Source organism: Rhincodon typus, chromosome 13 (assembly GCF_021869965.1).
Source record: "Rhincodon typus isolate 14 chromosome 13, sRhiTyp1.1, whole genome shotgun sequence".
Taxonomy (NCBI): Eukaryota; Metazoa; Chordata; class Chondrichthyes; order Orectolobiformes; family Rhincodontidae; genus Rhincodon; species Rhincodon typus.
In genome coordinates this window covers 4,750,363-4,766,857 of record NC_063344.1, presented here as the reverse complement: position 1 = coordinate 4,766,857, position 16,495 = coordinate 4,750,363, and the positions used below count along the sequence as shown (strand labels likewise).

The window sequence follows — 16,495 nt, the reverse complement described above, 5'->3', positions numbered from 1 at the left end:
AGCTGTGAGTGAGAGTGGAGTGAGTGAGTGTGAGCTGTGAGTGAGAGAGGAGTGAGTGAGCGAGAGGAGTGAGTGTAAGAGGAGTGTGGGGAGTGAATGAGTGTGGAAAGTCAGGTGGGGAGTGAGGTGTGAGTGAGTGAGGGTGAGCTGAGAGTGTGGAGTGTTTGCTCAGAGTTTGAGGGAGAGAACAGGCCGTCTGACAGGTTGTACCAGCTAGCCGCAGCTGCTTACTTCTGGGACACTTGTTGGAGCAGGCACCAAGGATGGTGAGTGGCAAAAGCACTTTAATTTTATGTTTTTTTCTCTTTAATTTTTATTTGAACAGCGAGATGTGGTTACTCCATCTCTACAGGGCGCTGCCCCAGAATAAATAAAGAAGATTATCAATCCCTGTTTCATTTGTCTGATTCCTGGGATGGCAGGACTCTTTGTATACAGAGTGACATTGGATTATGTTAGGAATATATTCACTGTGGTTTAGAAAAATGACAGGGGATCTTGTAGAAACCTGTAAAATTCTGACAAGACTAGACAGGGTGAATTCAGGAAGGATGTTCCCTATGACCAGGGAGTCCAGATCCAGAGGTCACAGTCTAAGGATATGCGGTTAGAACAGTTATGATTAAGATGAGGAGAAATTCCTTCATCCAGAGAGTGGTGAGCCTGTGGAATTCTCTGCCACAGAAGGTGGTTAGGGCCAAAACATTGAATGTTTTTAAGAAGGAGTTAGATATAGAACTTGGGGTGAAAGGAAGCAAAGGGACTCGGTTGGAGGGTCAGCCATTATCATATTGAATGGCAGAGTGGATTCAAAGGGCTGAATGGCCTACTCCTGATCCTATTTTCTGTACTTCTGTCTTTTGCTACATTGTCTCCTGGTACATTCTTTGAGGTGTATCTTGCTGCTACTCTCCACGTTAAATGCACATTCAGTTGTTTGAGGCATCAGTACTGTATCTGCATAGCCTCACTCTCTTGCTACTTTTCATGGTTCAATCACCAAACCTGCAGTTCAACTTTTTTTTAAAATAGGAAATCCTTTTCACTGCATAAACAAAATGCTTCAGATGTTAGAACTCTGAAATGGAAACAGAAAATGAGGAAATGCTCTAGCGGCTTTTCATCAGAATTCTTTTTGCAATTTGGCTGATAGCAGAGCAAAATTGTTTTGACATTAGTAACAACAGTAATTCTGGCAATGATATTTCAAAGTTTCCCTTTAATATTTCAGGGCAAGAACAATAGCTGAATGAAATCCGCAGAATTAGGCCAGGCACTTTTACTTTTCCTTTTTTCCTACAACAAAGTTGCTGAATCCCTAATCCTCCTGTCCTCTTCCTACCCTTTAGAGGATATTCCTGACATCCCATCCCTGATGGTGTCGATTGCGGCTCAGTTTGTAGTATGTTCACCTCTGACCTACAAGGTTCTGGGTTCAAGGCCCACTCCAGGTTTGAGGATAAAAACTGCCTGACGTGGCAGTGTAATCTGTGTCTCTCACATGAGATTTCATACTGATACCCTGCATATCTGCTTTCTCAGGTGGATGAAGAAGATCCCATGCTATTTTTTCTGAAGAAGAGCAAGGGAGTTATCCCTTTTGTCATTGTCAATATTAACTCTTTAATCATCATCACAGTAATATTGAAATATTAAAGAACTGTGGACACTGGAGATCTGTAACAAAACAGTAGATATGTTAGCAACGTTTAAGAGGCATTTAGACATATGAACAGTCAGACCATAGAAGGATATGCACCATGTGCAGGCATTTGGGATTAGTTTAGAATGGCATCGTGGTTGACACAGACATGGTGGGCTGAAGAGCCTGTTCCTGTGCTGTACTGTTCTTTTAAAATTGCTGGAAAAACTCAGCAGTCTGGCAGCATCTGTGAGAAGAAAGCAGAGTTAACGTTTCAAGACGGTGACAGATCTGATGAAGAGTATCACTGTAAAATGGTGTATTGTTCTGCCGTCTTACCTGGGGCTCTGTACCCATATATAATCACGCCTCTGTTTGTTAAAAAAGTAAACATAAGGTCACTATAGTCTTACTGATGTAGGAATTGAGGCTGCACTATTGTCACCAGCCATTCAGCCACTTTTGGAATAATGTGTTCAATTCTGGTCTCCCTGCTATAGGAAAGATGTTGTTAAACATGAAAGGGGTGCAGAAAAGATTTACCAGGATGTTGCTGCGGTTGAAGGGTTTGAGCTACAAGGAGAAGCTGAATAGGCTGGGGCTATTTTCCCTGGAGTGTCAGAAGCTGAGGGATGACCTTATAGAGGTTTATAGAATTGTGAGGGGCATGGATAGGGTGAAAAGCCAAGGTCTTTTACCCCTGGGTAGGAGAGTGCAAAAGTAGAGGGCGTAGGTTTAAAATGAGAGGGGAAAGATTTAAAAGGGATCTGAAGGGTAACTTTTTCATGCAGAGAGTGGTGCATGTATGGAATAAGCTGCCAGAGGAGGTGGTGGAGGCTGGTACAATTACAATTACATTGAAAAGGCTTTTGGATGGATATGAATAGGAGGAGTTTTACAGAGATATGGGCCAAATGTTGGAAAATGGGCGTAGATTAATTTAGGATATCAGCTCAGCATGGACGAGTTGGACTGAAGGGTTTGTTTCCATGCTGTACATCTCTATGACCTCCCCTTCCCTCCTTTTAAAGTTGTCATAGTCCTTCTGGCCCATAGAGATGCTCTCTTATTCGAGGTTGCTGGTGGTTTAACCTGAAGGGTCACCACACCTCAGGTGAGGGGAGAGGTTGGGGAGAGGTTGAGAAGGAGAGTAACGTCAGACGGTGCAGGAAGTGAACCCACACTGTCGGTGTCACTGTGCAAGGCAAACCGGCCGAAGAGTCAACTGAGCTAACCGACAGTGATAACCGAAATAAGGTTAGGTATTTCAGCATCCCTGCAGGATTGAACAGGAACTGAACCTCACTATAGCTCTTGTATCTGAATTATCTGTGATCTCTCTGAGATGGTGAATGGTATTGCAGTACAATAAACCTCTTGCATACATATTATAATAAAAAAATGAAATAATTGAATTTCATATGAAGTGATAGGACAACTGCTTTGTTATCTAAATTGATTTACAGTTTTTCATGCTATATTTGAACTTCATGGTGAGTAACTTTCTGCCGTTAATTTTATTTTTAAGAATTGGATCTAAGTTTACATTTAACTCAGGTTTGTGCGTATATTCCTAAATGTTTTTCTTAACAACTGCAACATAAGGCACTAAAGTGGTGTTACAAAGATTACCTCTGAAAATCTTTGCAAGGGATATGATAAATTGATCCCATTTCTTTCAAAATGTTTATAAATGGAACATACTGCCATTGTCTGTGCAGTCAGAACCTTCTGGAATGGGTACAATGGGAGAGAATATCACATCATTATTGTACTACGCTCTACTTGTCAGAGGAGAAATCAGAGGATAGATTGAAATATACAGGTACAGTTATCACAATGTACCTACATGCGCATTGATGTAAAAGGCTTTCAGGAAGTGGTATTTGTATCTATCAATTCATTGAAATGGCTGTGATTGTTCTCACAACAAATTGAAATTAAGTGCAGGAGCAAATTACTGCAGATGTGGAAATCTGAACTGAAAACAAAAAATGCTAGAAATCACAGCAGGTCAGGCCGCATCCGTGGAGAGAAAGCAAGCTAACATTGGCTGACTCTTCATCAGAACTGAAATGAAGTGTGGAGGGGGCAGCGTTTATGTATCAGGTTATTATGGAGTAGTGGAATGGTTGCGGATTATTGTCTTGCTATTTGAGTTTTCACGTTGTAAAATGTTTTGTTTCACAATATGAGACTTTCACCCACTGGTAACACAGTAACAACGTTATGCAAGGGTGTTAATGGCACAATTAAACTTAGCGCTACTATTCTTTCAGTCTAATGTCTGTTTCTGACCACTGTATGAAATTCAGTCTCAAAGTGATTGAATGAATGAAAGAGCTTTAAATTATGATGGAGTAATCAAAAGAGCACCACTTGTATTTGCTGGAACAATTATTTAGTGTTGTGAAGGAAGTGCTTGACTTTGGCTGCACAATTATAATCTACCTTTTGGAAAACTCTTCACTGGTTGGAAGCATACCTGGCATGTAGGAAGATGGTTGTGCTTGTTGGAAGTCAATCAACTCAGTTCCAGGACATCTCTGCAGGAGTTCCTCAGGGTAGTGTCCTCGGCTCAACCATCTTCAGCTGCTTCATCAATGACCTTCCCTCCATCATAAGGTCAGAAGTGGGGATGTTCGCCAATGATTGCACAATGTTTAGCACCTCCTCAGCTACTGAAGCAGCCTGTGTTCAAATGCAATAAGATCCGAACAATATACGGGCTTGGGCTGACAACTGACAATTAACATTTGTGCCACAGAAGAGAAATGACCATCTCCAATAAGCGACAAACTAACCACCACTCCTTGACATTCAGTGGTGTTACCATCACTGAATCCCTCACTATATCAACGTCTTGGGGGTTACCATTGACCAAAAACTCAACCAGACTCACTGTATAAACACTGGCTACAAGAGCAGGTCAGAGGCTAGGAACACTGTAGCAAATACCTCACTTCCTGACTTCCCAAAGCTTTTCCACCATATGCAAGGCACAAATTACAAGTGTCTTGGAATACTCCCTATTTGGCTGGAAGAGTGCAACTCCAACAACACTGAAGAAGCTTGACACCATCCAGGACAAAGCAGCCCGCTTGATTGGCACCCACATCCAGAAGCATCTACTTTCTCCACCACTGATGCTCAGTAGCAACAGTGTGCACTAATTAGAAGATACACTGCAGAAATTCACCAAAGATCCTTACAACATCTTCCAAACCCACAACCACTTCCATCTAGAAGGGCAAAGGCAGTAGATATTTGGGAACACCAGCACCTTCAAGTTCCCCTCCAGGCCACTCACCATCCTCTCTTGGAAATATATCGCCATTCCTACAATGTCACTAGGACAAAATTCTGGAATCCCTCCCTAAGGGCATTGTGGGTCAACCTACAGCACATGGATTGTGGTTCAACAAGGCAGCTCACCACCACCTTCTCAAGGGGCAACTAGGGACAAACAATAAATGCTGGGCCCAGCCAGTGATGCCCATGTCCCGCGACTAAATTTAAAAAAAAACAAAGAATGTAAAAACAGAGGACAACCACATACAAGCCTTTGAAGTAGTTAGAAATAAATGTAACAATTCAGCCAGAGATCCCTCAGTAACATTTTTAATGTTTCATACACACTTTGTTGTCCAGGGATTTCTCCAAAGTGACAAAACCAAGCTTATCTCCCATTCTTGCTGCTGGCTTGACATTTAATGATTTGTCTTAAAGGAAGTTTGCTTGGTCAATCCTCTAGAAGTTTGAAGACTTGGATATAGATCATAGATTGCTGGGCAGTAGTTTGATAACTGTACAGCTGGGTAGGATAAGGGAGTACAAAAGAGCCCTAAAACAGAGCTGAGAGCTGTAGGGAGCCTGTCTTGCTTAGGTCAGGGCTGGGGTGAGACTAGGGGCATGGCCAAAGAGTAGCACTGAGCCTGTTTAATCTGATTTGCCCATGGTGCTGGGTAGCATCCTTCAAGCTTCAAAAAGCTGGATGGGAAACCCTAAAATACCCAATCAGTAACCAGCTGCATGAAGTTTGCAATCACAACAATAGCGGGTGTTGACCGTGAGCTGACACAACCCCAGCATTTGGTCATTTCTTTTCAAGCCTTCAAGTGTTACTCAACCCTGAATCCAATGCTGGCCAAGTGCACCCTGTTAACTGCTGGATTGTGTTTGGAATGACATGCTCTAATCACACTAACCCAAGCATCTTTCTTCCAAAAGATGTAATCCTCCTTCGAAGCTACTGGCTCCTGATTCACTTGGTTGAACATCTGTTTAAGAAGCTTGACACAGAGCTGATGGGATTTACTAACTTACTCACAGGATGTGGTATCAGGAAATGCTTAAACCTTTGCAGTCAGACTCTGTATTAATACTGATGTATGAGAATATCACATTTGATATGTGAAACGCTATCTTTGTTTGCTAAATGGAAATTATTTTTGATTACCTTTAACTCTTTGGCTGGCTGATTGATACGCAGACAGGGAAGTCTATGATGATGTGTTTATTATATAGAAAGTCAGGTCAGCCTGGATGTTGCACACAACAGTAACTGTTTTCGTTCAGATTGATTTCTAAAAATTGTGAAAATTTAGTTTAATTACCACACTGACCTTGGTGGAGTTTAAACCATTAAATAAATAAATACTATCTTCAGGGACTAAATGGACCTGAAGGAGTGCTACATTGTTGGGGATGCCATCTTTTGGATGAGCTTTTGTACCATTTTGTCTATTTGAAGAAGAACAGAGATTTTGGCTAATATTGCCATATCGGTCTTGAAATGTTAACTCTGTCTCTCACAGATGCTGCCTTTTTTTTATTTAAAGACAAGTATTTATTTATTTAAAGACGTACATTCATTTGAAAGTGCACCCAGATACTACATATCCATCCAGTAGAGGTGGGGGAAGAATCGTAGACGGTGACCAAAAGGGTAGAGTTAGGCATGAGAGAGTCTTCTGAAAGGTAGAGAAAGGTGCATTGAGGTGAAAAACTTCAGAAAGAAAGTTCCTGAATGCAGTGCATAGATGGCTGAAGGCCTTGTTTTTGACTGCGGTAGATGCAATGGAGGCTGGAATTAAAATCAGAGACTGTGCTACAAGTCAGTGCAAATAGGAACTTTCCCAAATCAAGTGGACAAGGTTGCTAGTGTATTTAATAATTGAGGAAAAGGATCTTAAATGCTATGCATGGGGATGAGGAGAAAATGAAGTATGTAAAGGCAGGAGTGATGGGGAATGGAAACTAGTCCCATTACTCCATGGGTCACAGCATAAAATACAAGCACATTTTCCCATTACTAAGATGACTGAATACCTCAGGTTTATCAGGTTTTAAACAGAAGATCTATCAACAAGGCTTTTTAATAAGTACAATTATTGATTTGTCATTAAAAAGTATTTAATAAAGATGCAATAATTGGCTAACATAATCAGTGAGAAATAAATACATATGTTTGTCCCTCTATATACCTCAAAACTCTCACTCACCCTCTCTCGCACGCATGCACTCCATCTCTCTCCACCACCCCGCTCCACCCCGCCTCTGTTCAGGGGGAAAAGAGAAAACAAAATAAATGTCACCACAGAGATTAGCTTCCTAAAACAAAAGGCTGAATGTTTATTATTGGAGGTGAAAGGATAAAGCTCACAATGACCCAGAGGGGGCTTTTGTGGTGTACTGGTAGTAGACCCTATCTCTGGGATAGGAGCCCCAGGTGCAAGTCACTCCTTCTGCAGCGGTGTGTCATAACTTGGTTAGAGACAAAAAATAACTGCATACACTGGAATCTAAGCTAGACAATCCTGAAACGTTGACTGCTCCTTTCCTCCAGATGCTGCCTGGCTTGCTGTGTTCTTCCAGCCTCCTGTTTGTTGACCGTGTGTCATAACTTCTTTGAGCAGGTTGCTAACATGTACCTAGAATGATCTAAGGTCTGTCGTTCTGATGTTCAGCGTGTTTTCATTTTAAATCGTGTAGGACAATGAAAATTCAAAACTATGAATCAGCAGAATACCCTTTTCTAAATAATTGTTAGGAGATTCATGTCATTTTAGGGATCAGAGCAATTACAAAAGATAATTTTTTTGATATTTTTGCCAGGTTGTGATTGATATTGGGTTCTCCATATGCAAGTGAAATATTAGCATATTAACAGTCAAATGCATTCAGGTGAGAATCGCCCTGTTTGTGAGTACCACAAATATGTGAGTAAAGGAAATTTGTTGTTAGATGAAGTGAAGTTTTAAAGCATTGAGCTCTGAGTGAACTCTTGTTACGCAGTACAAAATGCACCTGTGTTACTAGCTGTGACGAACTGTCTGAGAGCTTATGGCACTCTTACTCATAAAATGTCATGTTAGGAGGACGACTGTGGGCAATGCAAATAAATAGTAGCCCTTGGGGAAAATTGCCAAAAATGGTTGTCAATTCGACAGACTTTCTCAAAACAGGGACATATTTTGGGTCAGGGGAACCTTAATGCATCTTAAGTGAATATGCAGTAGGAATGCTAAAGTCCAGTTGCAGAAACACATTGGTGATCTAAAATGATGAAAATCCCAAGTGCACAGGAATGTTCCTTTGAGTTGGATTTATCATTGGTCACATTATGTGAGAGAGGGCAATCTTGTTCTGGACTCAAATGTCCTGAAATTTATTAGGGAAGATCTTCGATAATGACAGGATTGTAGATAATTTAAACAGTTTTGCTAGGAATCTGACTGTCAGCTTTGGGTATGCTTCTGTAACCAGGTGACCAGATGGAATATTATGGTACTCTGGCTTATAGTAAGTAAAATAACGCCTTAAGTTGAGTATGACCAAAATATTTAAGTGTGCATTTTGTCAGCAATGTTACCCTAACAAGAAATCAATAAGTTCAGGAGACAAGAAAATACAGTGAATTGACAGTCCCTCAGAAAGTATTTAAAGTAGTATGCCAACATAGTTTGATGTACTCTGCCCTAAACACAGGGAGCGTCATAGGAAGTGTTCTATATAGAGTCTTGCTTCAGACAAGATATCCAAGGGAAGCAGCTGGCACTGAAAAAATTCAATAGATCAGACCAAGGATGAAGGGCTTTTACAATATGGTGCCACATAAGAACTTGTTTTCTTTATTAAAATATGGAAGGTTAAAAGGAAATTTGATCAAGTTGCTTATTGTTATTATTATTCTTATGAACAGTTTTGATGGGGTATGTAGGATAAAATTTCCACTGACTGATAAGTTGTAAGTTAAATGTTAGTTAAACACATTAACGATTAGTTTATTACAAGTCATTACTGGAGGTTTCTTCAGGTTAAAGGCATACAGTTAGTGTCAAGAAATTATAAGTATCAAGATTAAACAAGCAATAATAAGACAGAAGAATACTTCTCTGAATAAAGCCCCAATATGCTTCTATGGTACACCATTAGGGCCTGTTACTTGAGTTCTGTGTGGCGGATGTGAAGAGGTTAACACATGAAGTCAGATCGAGCAGCTGTGGTGGCTTTTACAGTTGAATAAATAGTGTTTTCTCATACAGGTAGATTTTGCAGAACAGCAGGGAGAGAGAAAATTTCTTGGCCTCTGTTCTGCAGATGTAGAATTATATCAGCTTAGTTACTTTCCAGACAACCACAAGCTTTTTGAAGATGTCATGTCTCTCTCTTCCTCATTGCATCTGCTTCAAGAGGTGTTTTCTTCCCAAATGGTTTGAGTTGGAATTATTTGTCTCAGCATCTTGCCTTTTTGAATTATTCTTAGTTGATACTGTAAAACGGCTACTGTTACCCGGTGACCTTTTAAATGGGTGCCATATGCAAGATGTTTGATTCTACTTTATCTGAATTTTTTTTGCATGATACGCTTCTGTTGTGCTGTTGGAACCAAATCTGCAGCATTGCATGTGAAAGATCACCTTGTTTGATGAATAAAAGTGATCTATCAAATCAGATTTCAGTCTGATATCTGATTTGTCCAGTAGGAACATCAGCTGGGATATGACAGAATGTGAATTCACTGGATTTAAGAGGGATCTGTGTCTTTCTTTTTAAAGTGACAGGTACATGGTGGATTTGGACATGAAACGGCTGTTTTGTGGTGAGGTTTATTGTGCCGAATTCTAAGATGGTTTTGAATATTGCTATGAGTTTTCTGGAAGTGGAAGATGCTGTAGAGAATTACTCAAAATCTTTGATTAAAACTAATCTGAGAGTTAACTGGTAAATTGAAGGTAAAAGTAAAAGCAAAAGCAGAATCTCATAAGGATGAGATACTTGTAGCGATTGTTCAACATTTAGAATTGGAAGAAGGAAAACCTGAAATTGGGGTGTCAAAGCTGGAATTAGCTAAAATACATTTAGAAATTGAGAAAAAACTAGACTTGGAGAGAAAAAGAGAAATTAAAATACTTATATTAGATGAAAATGACAAAAGGAGGTGGAATTAGAAGAACTGAACTTCCAAGAGACAGGGAGATTAGAGAACGCAAATTAGTCATAAAACTTAGAGCCAAGAGGGATCGAAGAGCTGCCAATTTTAGACAACATACAGCAGGATGTGTGTGACGGTATGTGCCTTTAAGAGGGTTTGTTTGTCCCGATTCCTTTGAAGAGAGGGTGCTGTAAACCTTGTGCCAAGGTGTCTGCTCAGTGAAAGCTGAATAAATAACTTTGGGTTTTTAAAAACTAGACAAAAAAAAGCATGAGTGGGTGGAGTCAGGCTCACACAGTCCCAGGGTTTTAGTTTTACTTCCAGTTGTTGAAGTTGGGGTTTTGGCATTGAAGCTGCTAAATACAGCTCTCTCTTTCTCCCTGCTGCTAGATTAATTCTGTTTTTGTTCCTTCTCCTGGACTGAGGAGATAGCAAGTGAGCAAATCTGTTTTGCTGAATTTGCCTTTGCCAAGAGTGTGCTTGTTTGATGCTGCTTTATTGGAAGAGCTCATGAGTAGTGTTAACTAATATATTATCTTGTTTAAGTATTTTGATAGAGTTAAAGTCATGCCAATTCATTTTTTAGTTTGTATATTAACTGTTGTGGAAGAATAAAGTGTATTTTACTTAAAGCCTAGTAGTCTGACCAATCAAATTGCATCTAGAATGCAGCACCTTTATACAAGATATAAGTTAGAATCATATCATAGAATCCCTACAGTGTGGAAGCAGGCCCTTCGGCCCAACAAGTCCACATCGACCTTCGGAGCATCCCATCCAGGCCCATTCCCCCTAAAACCCACCTAACCTACACATCCCTGAATACTATGGGTGATTTAGCATGGCCAATCCGTCTTTGGACTGTGGGTGGAAACCGGAGCACCCGGAGGAAACCCTAGCAGACACGGGGAGAATGTGCAAACTCCACACAGTCAACCGAGGGTGGAATCGAACCCAGGTCCCTAGTGCTTTGAGGCAGCAGTGCTAACCACTGAGCCACTGTAGGGTCTAGGCAATCTCCTTGATATGTTTTGGGGGGGTTTGGTCTGGTCTATAACATGTCAAAGTAATAAAGGAGAAGTGCTGGAAACAAAAAGTGTTATAAAGCAGTTCATGTGCTTCCATTTTAATAAGATTGACATATCAAATCCAATTGCTGAAAGTTAAATGAGAGACAGATTGCAATTCACATAATCATAGAATCCCTATAGCAGGCCATTGAGCCCAACAAGTCCACACTGACTCTATAGAGCATTCCACCCAGAACCCCCATAACCCCCACAACCTTGCATTTCTCATGGCTAATCCACCTAACCTACACATCCATGGGCAATTTAGCATGGCCAGTCCACCTAACCTGCACATCTTTGGACTGTGGAAGGAAACCTACATAGGCACAGGGAGAATGTGCAAACTCCACACAGACAGCTGCCTGAGGGTGGAATTGAACCTGAGTCCCTGGTGCTGTGAGGCAGCAGTGCTAACCACTGAACCACTGTGGCGCCCCTAATGTTGAAGGAATCTTCAGGCAAGGGGGCATCAGGAAAGGGAGTATAGGTGTATTGTAGCAATACTATAAAGAGAATGTTTCCTTAGAATGTACTAAGCAGGGTAGACGGCTCAAGAAGGTTGTGAAAATTCTTTTCAAATATTGTCGAGGAGAATCAAACCATTAGAGGTTCTGAGTATTTTATTATCAAAAACAGAGGTATCTCCTGTTTCAAATCAAGGGGTAAGCCAATAAAGGTATTCAGAGATAATGGAGCAAGTCAGTCAGTGATGCTGGCTGATGATACTATTTGAATTCCAGACGGGTTGATGAAGGCGAAAATTTTAATAGGCCGTTACAAAGTGGTCCCATTACACAGATCTGGATTAAAGAGAGACTTGGTAAATTGAGAAGTTTTGTGGGAGCAGTGGAACAAGTTCATATCGAGTAAAATTTGTAAAATTTAATTTTTGTGGGAAGCGGGCGTTGTTGGCTGGCCAGCATTTATTGCCCATCCCGAGTTGCTCTTCAGAAGGTGGTGGTGAGCTGCCATCTTGAATTGCTGCAGTCCACCCGCTGTAGGTAGGCTCACAATGGCATTATGGTGGGAATTGCAGGATTTTGACCCAGTGACAGTGAAGGAATGACGATATATTTCCAAATCGGAATTGTGAGTAGCTTGGAGGGAAACTTGAAGGTGGTGGTTTTCCCATGTATCTGCTGCCCTTGTCCTTCTGGATAGAAATGGTTATCGGGTTGGAAGGCGCTGTCTGAGGATCTTTGGTGAATTTCTGCAGTGCATCTTGTAGATGGTACACACTGCTGCTACTGAGCGTCAGTGGTGAAGGGAGTGGATGCTTGTGGATGTGGTGCCAATAAAGCGGGCTGCTTTGTCCTGGATGGTGTCAAGCTTCTTGGGTGTTGTTGGGGCTGCACTCATCCAGGCAAGTGGGGAGTATTCCATCACACTCCTGACTTGTGCCTTGTAGATGGTGGACAGGCTTGGGGCGGGGGGGGTGATGTGTCATGAGGTAGTTACTCACTGCTGTATTCCTAGCCTCTGACCTGCTTTTATAGTCATTGTGTTTATGTAGTGAGTTGAATTTCTGGTCAATGGCATCCCCCAGGATGTTGATATGGGGATTCAGTGATGGTAACACCACTGAATGTTGAGGGACAGTAGTTAGATTGTCTCTTATTGGTGATCATTGTAGCCTGGTATTTGTGTGGTGTGAATGTCACTTGCCACTTGCCAATCCAAGCCTGGATATTGTCCAGATCTTGTTGCATGTGAACAAGGACTGCTTCAGTATCTGAGGAGTCGCGAATGGTGCTGAACATTGTGCAATCATCGGCGAACATCCTCACTTCTGACCTTATGATGGAGGGAAGGTCATTGATGAAGCAGCCGAAGATGGTTGGGCCTAGGACACTACCCTGAGGAACTCCTGCAGAGATGTCCTGGATCTGAGATAACTGACCTCCAACAACTGTGAGCATCTTCCTATGTGCCAGGTCGGCCTCCAACCACTGGAGAGTTTGCCCCCTGATACCCATTGATTCCAGTTTTGCTAGGGCTCCTTGGTGCCACACTCTGTCGAATGCAGCCTTGATGTCAAGGGCTGTCACCTTCACCTCCCCTCTGGAATTCAGTTCTTTTGTCCATGTTTGAACCAAGGCTGTAATGTGGTCAGGAGCTGGTGGAACTCAAACTGGGCGTCACTGAGCAGGTTACTGCTGAGCAGGTGCTGCTTGATAGCGCTGTTAGTGACACCTTCCATCACTTTACTGATGATCGAGAGTAGACTGATGGGGCGGTAATTGGCTGGGTTGGATTTGTCCTGCTTTTTATGTACAGGACATACTTGGGCAATTTTCCACATTGTCCGGTAGATGCCAGTGTTGTAACTGCACTGGAACAGCTTGGCTAGGGGAGTGGCAAGTTCTGGAGCTCCAGTCTTCAGTACTATTGCCGGAATGTTGTCAGGGCCCATGGCCTTTGCAGAACCAGTGCCTCCAACTGTTTCTTGATATCTCATGATATCTCCATGCTCTTCAGAGGGTTGGTGTAGACCCGATGGGCTGAATAACCTGCTTCCGCACTGTAGGGATTCTATGATTTTATGGTACTCGTGACTTGCATAGACCAGTTCCAATCTGAGATAAACAGTTCTGCAGACCCATCATTTTGATACAACAAACAAGGGTAAGACCTTGTGTTTTGGTGTAGAACAGAGAGATTTAGGGATGCAGGTACATAATTCTTTGAAGTTTGCATCGCATACAGAAAGGGTAGTTAAAAAGACGTTTAGAACGCTTGCCTTCATTGCTCAGTCCTTTGAGTATAGGAGTTAGGAAGTCATTTTGAGGTTGTACAGGATATTGGTGAGGCCTCTTCTGGCATACTGTGTACAGTTCTGGTCGTCCAGTTACAAGAAAGATATTATTAAGCTGTAGGGAGCTCAGAAGATATTTAACAGGATGTTGCTGGGTATGGAAGGTTTGAGTTATAAATAAGCTGGGACTTTGTTCACTGGAGCATTGGAGGTTGAGAGGCAATCTGATAGAAGTTTATAAAATATTGAGGGGTATAAGTAAGAATTAATGGTAGTTGTCTTTTCCCAGGATGGGGGATTTCAAGACTAGGGGGCACATTTTTAAGGTGAGAGAAGAGAAATTTAAAAAAGATATGAGGGGCAAATGTTTTGCACAGAAGGTGGCTTGCTTGTGAAACAAACTTCCAGGGGATGTGGTGGATGCGGTTACAGTTACAACATTTAAAAGACATTTGGATAAGTACATGAATAGTGAAGGTTTTGAGGGATATGGGTCAGGAGCAGGCAAGTGGAATTAGTTTAGTTTGGGATTATGTTCGGTGTGGTCTGGTTGGACCGAAGGGTCTGTTTCTGTGCTGTATGACTGTGACTATAACTATGACTCTGTGGTCCAAGAGGACAGTCCCTTCCCAGAAGGTTGAGACCTGTCCCATGTACCACCATTAAGGGGAGTGTTTCCCATGTGTAACTGGTGATGCAGTGCTCCCAGTAATACGCAAGGGCTCCCCAATGCATGTGCCAATCTAACCTTCGTGTCTTGCAGGATTAAAGGCAAGATGCCAACCAGAGTTGCCTAAAGGTTTGTCCCCTGTGTCTACCTCCGTATGTAGGGAGTGGCAATTCACCTGGAGTTTTTATCTTAATTGGGACCACTTTGGGAGCAATGATATAATTTACCCGTATCAATTCTTCATCTTCGGGTTAATTTATTTGTAAAGCCCTGCCTTGAAATGGCTTCACCATTCATCCTGAACAGTACACGTTTTGCCTGTTTCGGTAGCCTTCTCTGGGGCGAACTCTGTGACCACAAGTTGCAGCATGGATATTCTTGTTTCTCACTGTACTTTGGAGAAAAGTCCTATCCAGTTCTGGAACCTTGCAGCCTTCAACTCCAGTTCCCCTTCCTTAGCAACAAACAGGACTGTGGGCATCATCCAGTGGGACATAGCTATGCACCACAGGGTCGCCCAATGTTGGAGACTGTACTGCCTATGGATGCCTGAAGCTCCTGAGCCTCCTTTTCCACTTTTGTTTGCAGGAAAGGGCCAATTCTATGGCTTTCTTGAGGTCCCAATCTGGTTCAGTCAGTTGCTTCCTTTGCGTTATGATGTTATTCATTTTGCAAATGAAACATTCCCTTAACATTTTTTGAAGTGCTGACCTCTACTCAGTGTTCTGCCAATTTCTGTAGTCTTGTCAAAAATTCAGTAACTGGTTCCCAGGAAGTCTCTGTGCCATGTTAAACCTGTAATGCTGCAGTACAGCAGATAGTTTGGTGGTGGTCCGCTATCATATCCATCAGTTCATCTGACTCCAGGGCTGCCAGGTAGGTTAAATGCTTTACCATGTGGAAAGTCAGGACCCCATAAACAGTCAAGAGGAAAACTTTTTATGAGTGGTCCCATTCCATCCCGTTTGCCTGAAGGAAATATCTCACTTGTTGGCATACTCGGGCCAATCCTCCACACCTGCATCTAAAGTTCCAGTTTACCAAACAGCAGCATTTTCAACATTTCTTCGCCATGGTCTTTTTGGGTTTGTTGAAAAGCAAGGCTGTCTGAAACTACTCTTGATTCTTGTCACTAATGTAATAATCCAGGAAGGCAGACTGGAAAGGAACATCATTTATTGTTGAACATTAAAACAGAGCCACTGTTCATGGCGTACATAGGTTAGGCCTAGCCCGGGAGAAACAGACTTGCAGACCCATCCTTGGATCTGTTTTAGGTATTTTTCCTGTAGTTTTTTTCTATATCAACCTGTTCAGAGATATTCTTCAGTGCCTTGGATCAAGTGGGCTTGAACCCAGGCCTCCTAGATCAGAGTCAGGGACACCATTACTGCAACGCAAGAGCACTCCCCGTCTTTTTTTTTAAATTCGTTTTTCAGTATCAGGAAGTGCTATCACACATAACGGAATGGTTTTTCCACTACCAAATCGTTGTGACCTTTTAGTCCTCTTTCAACAACAGAGGATTGCATTTAACGAATAAGGCATGCACCATTTGTCACAAAAATTGACTTGATGAAAGGATATTGGCCAGTTCTGTTGACTGATACAGCCAAAGAAATATTGGCTTTTGTAATTCCAGATGGCGTTTATCAATGCAAAATCATAGTGTTTGGCATGAAAAGTAACCAGTAACATTCAAGCAATTAACCAATAAAGTCATTGAAGGAATATGTAACTGTTGTTTGCGTCAACAATTTGATTGGTTTTAGCCAAACATGGAAACAACATCTATATGACTTGAGAGATAGTGAGAACTGACGATGCTGGAGTCTGAGATAGCACAGTGTGGAGCTGGAGGAACACAGCAGGCCAGGCAGCATCAGAGGAGCAGGAAAGCTGACGTTTCAGGTCGGACCCT

The 16,495-nt window shown here is 41.9% G+C and overlaps 1 protein-coding gene across 4 annotated transcripts in view; it reads left to right on the top strand.

The window, feature by feature from the left end:
- The first annotated feature begins 97 nt into the window (after positions 1–97).
- The window catches only part of LOC109932287 (transcription factor Dp-2), a 189,224-nt gene continuing 172,826 nt past the window's right edge, over positions 98–16,495 (top strand). For all 4 annotated transcript variants that reach the window (XM_048604636.1, XM_048604638.1, XM_048604635.1 and 1 more), the window contains exon 1: positions 98–266. In XM_048604636.1, coding sequence (XP_048460593.1) covers positions 264–266 — 3 coding nt within the window. In that variant the 5' untranslated portion in view covers positions 98–263. The remainder of the gene's footprint in view (positions 267–16,495) is intronic.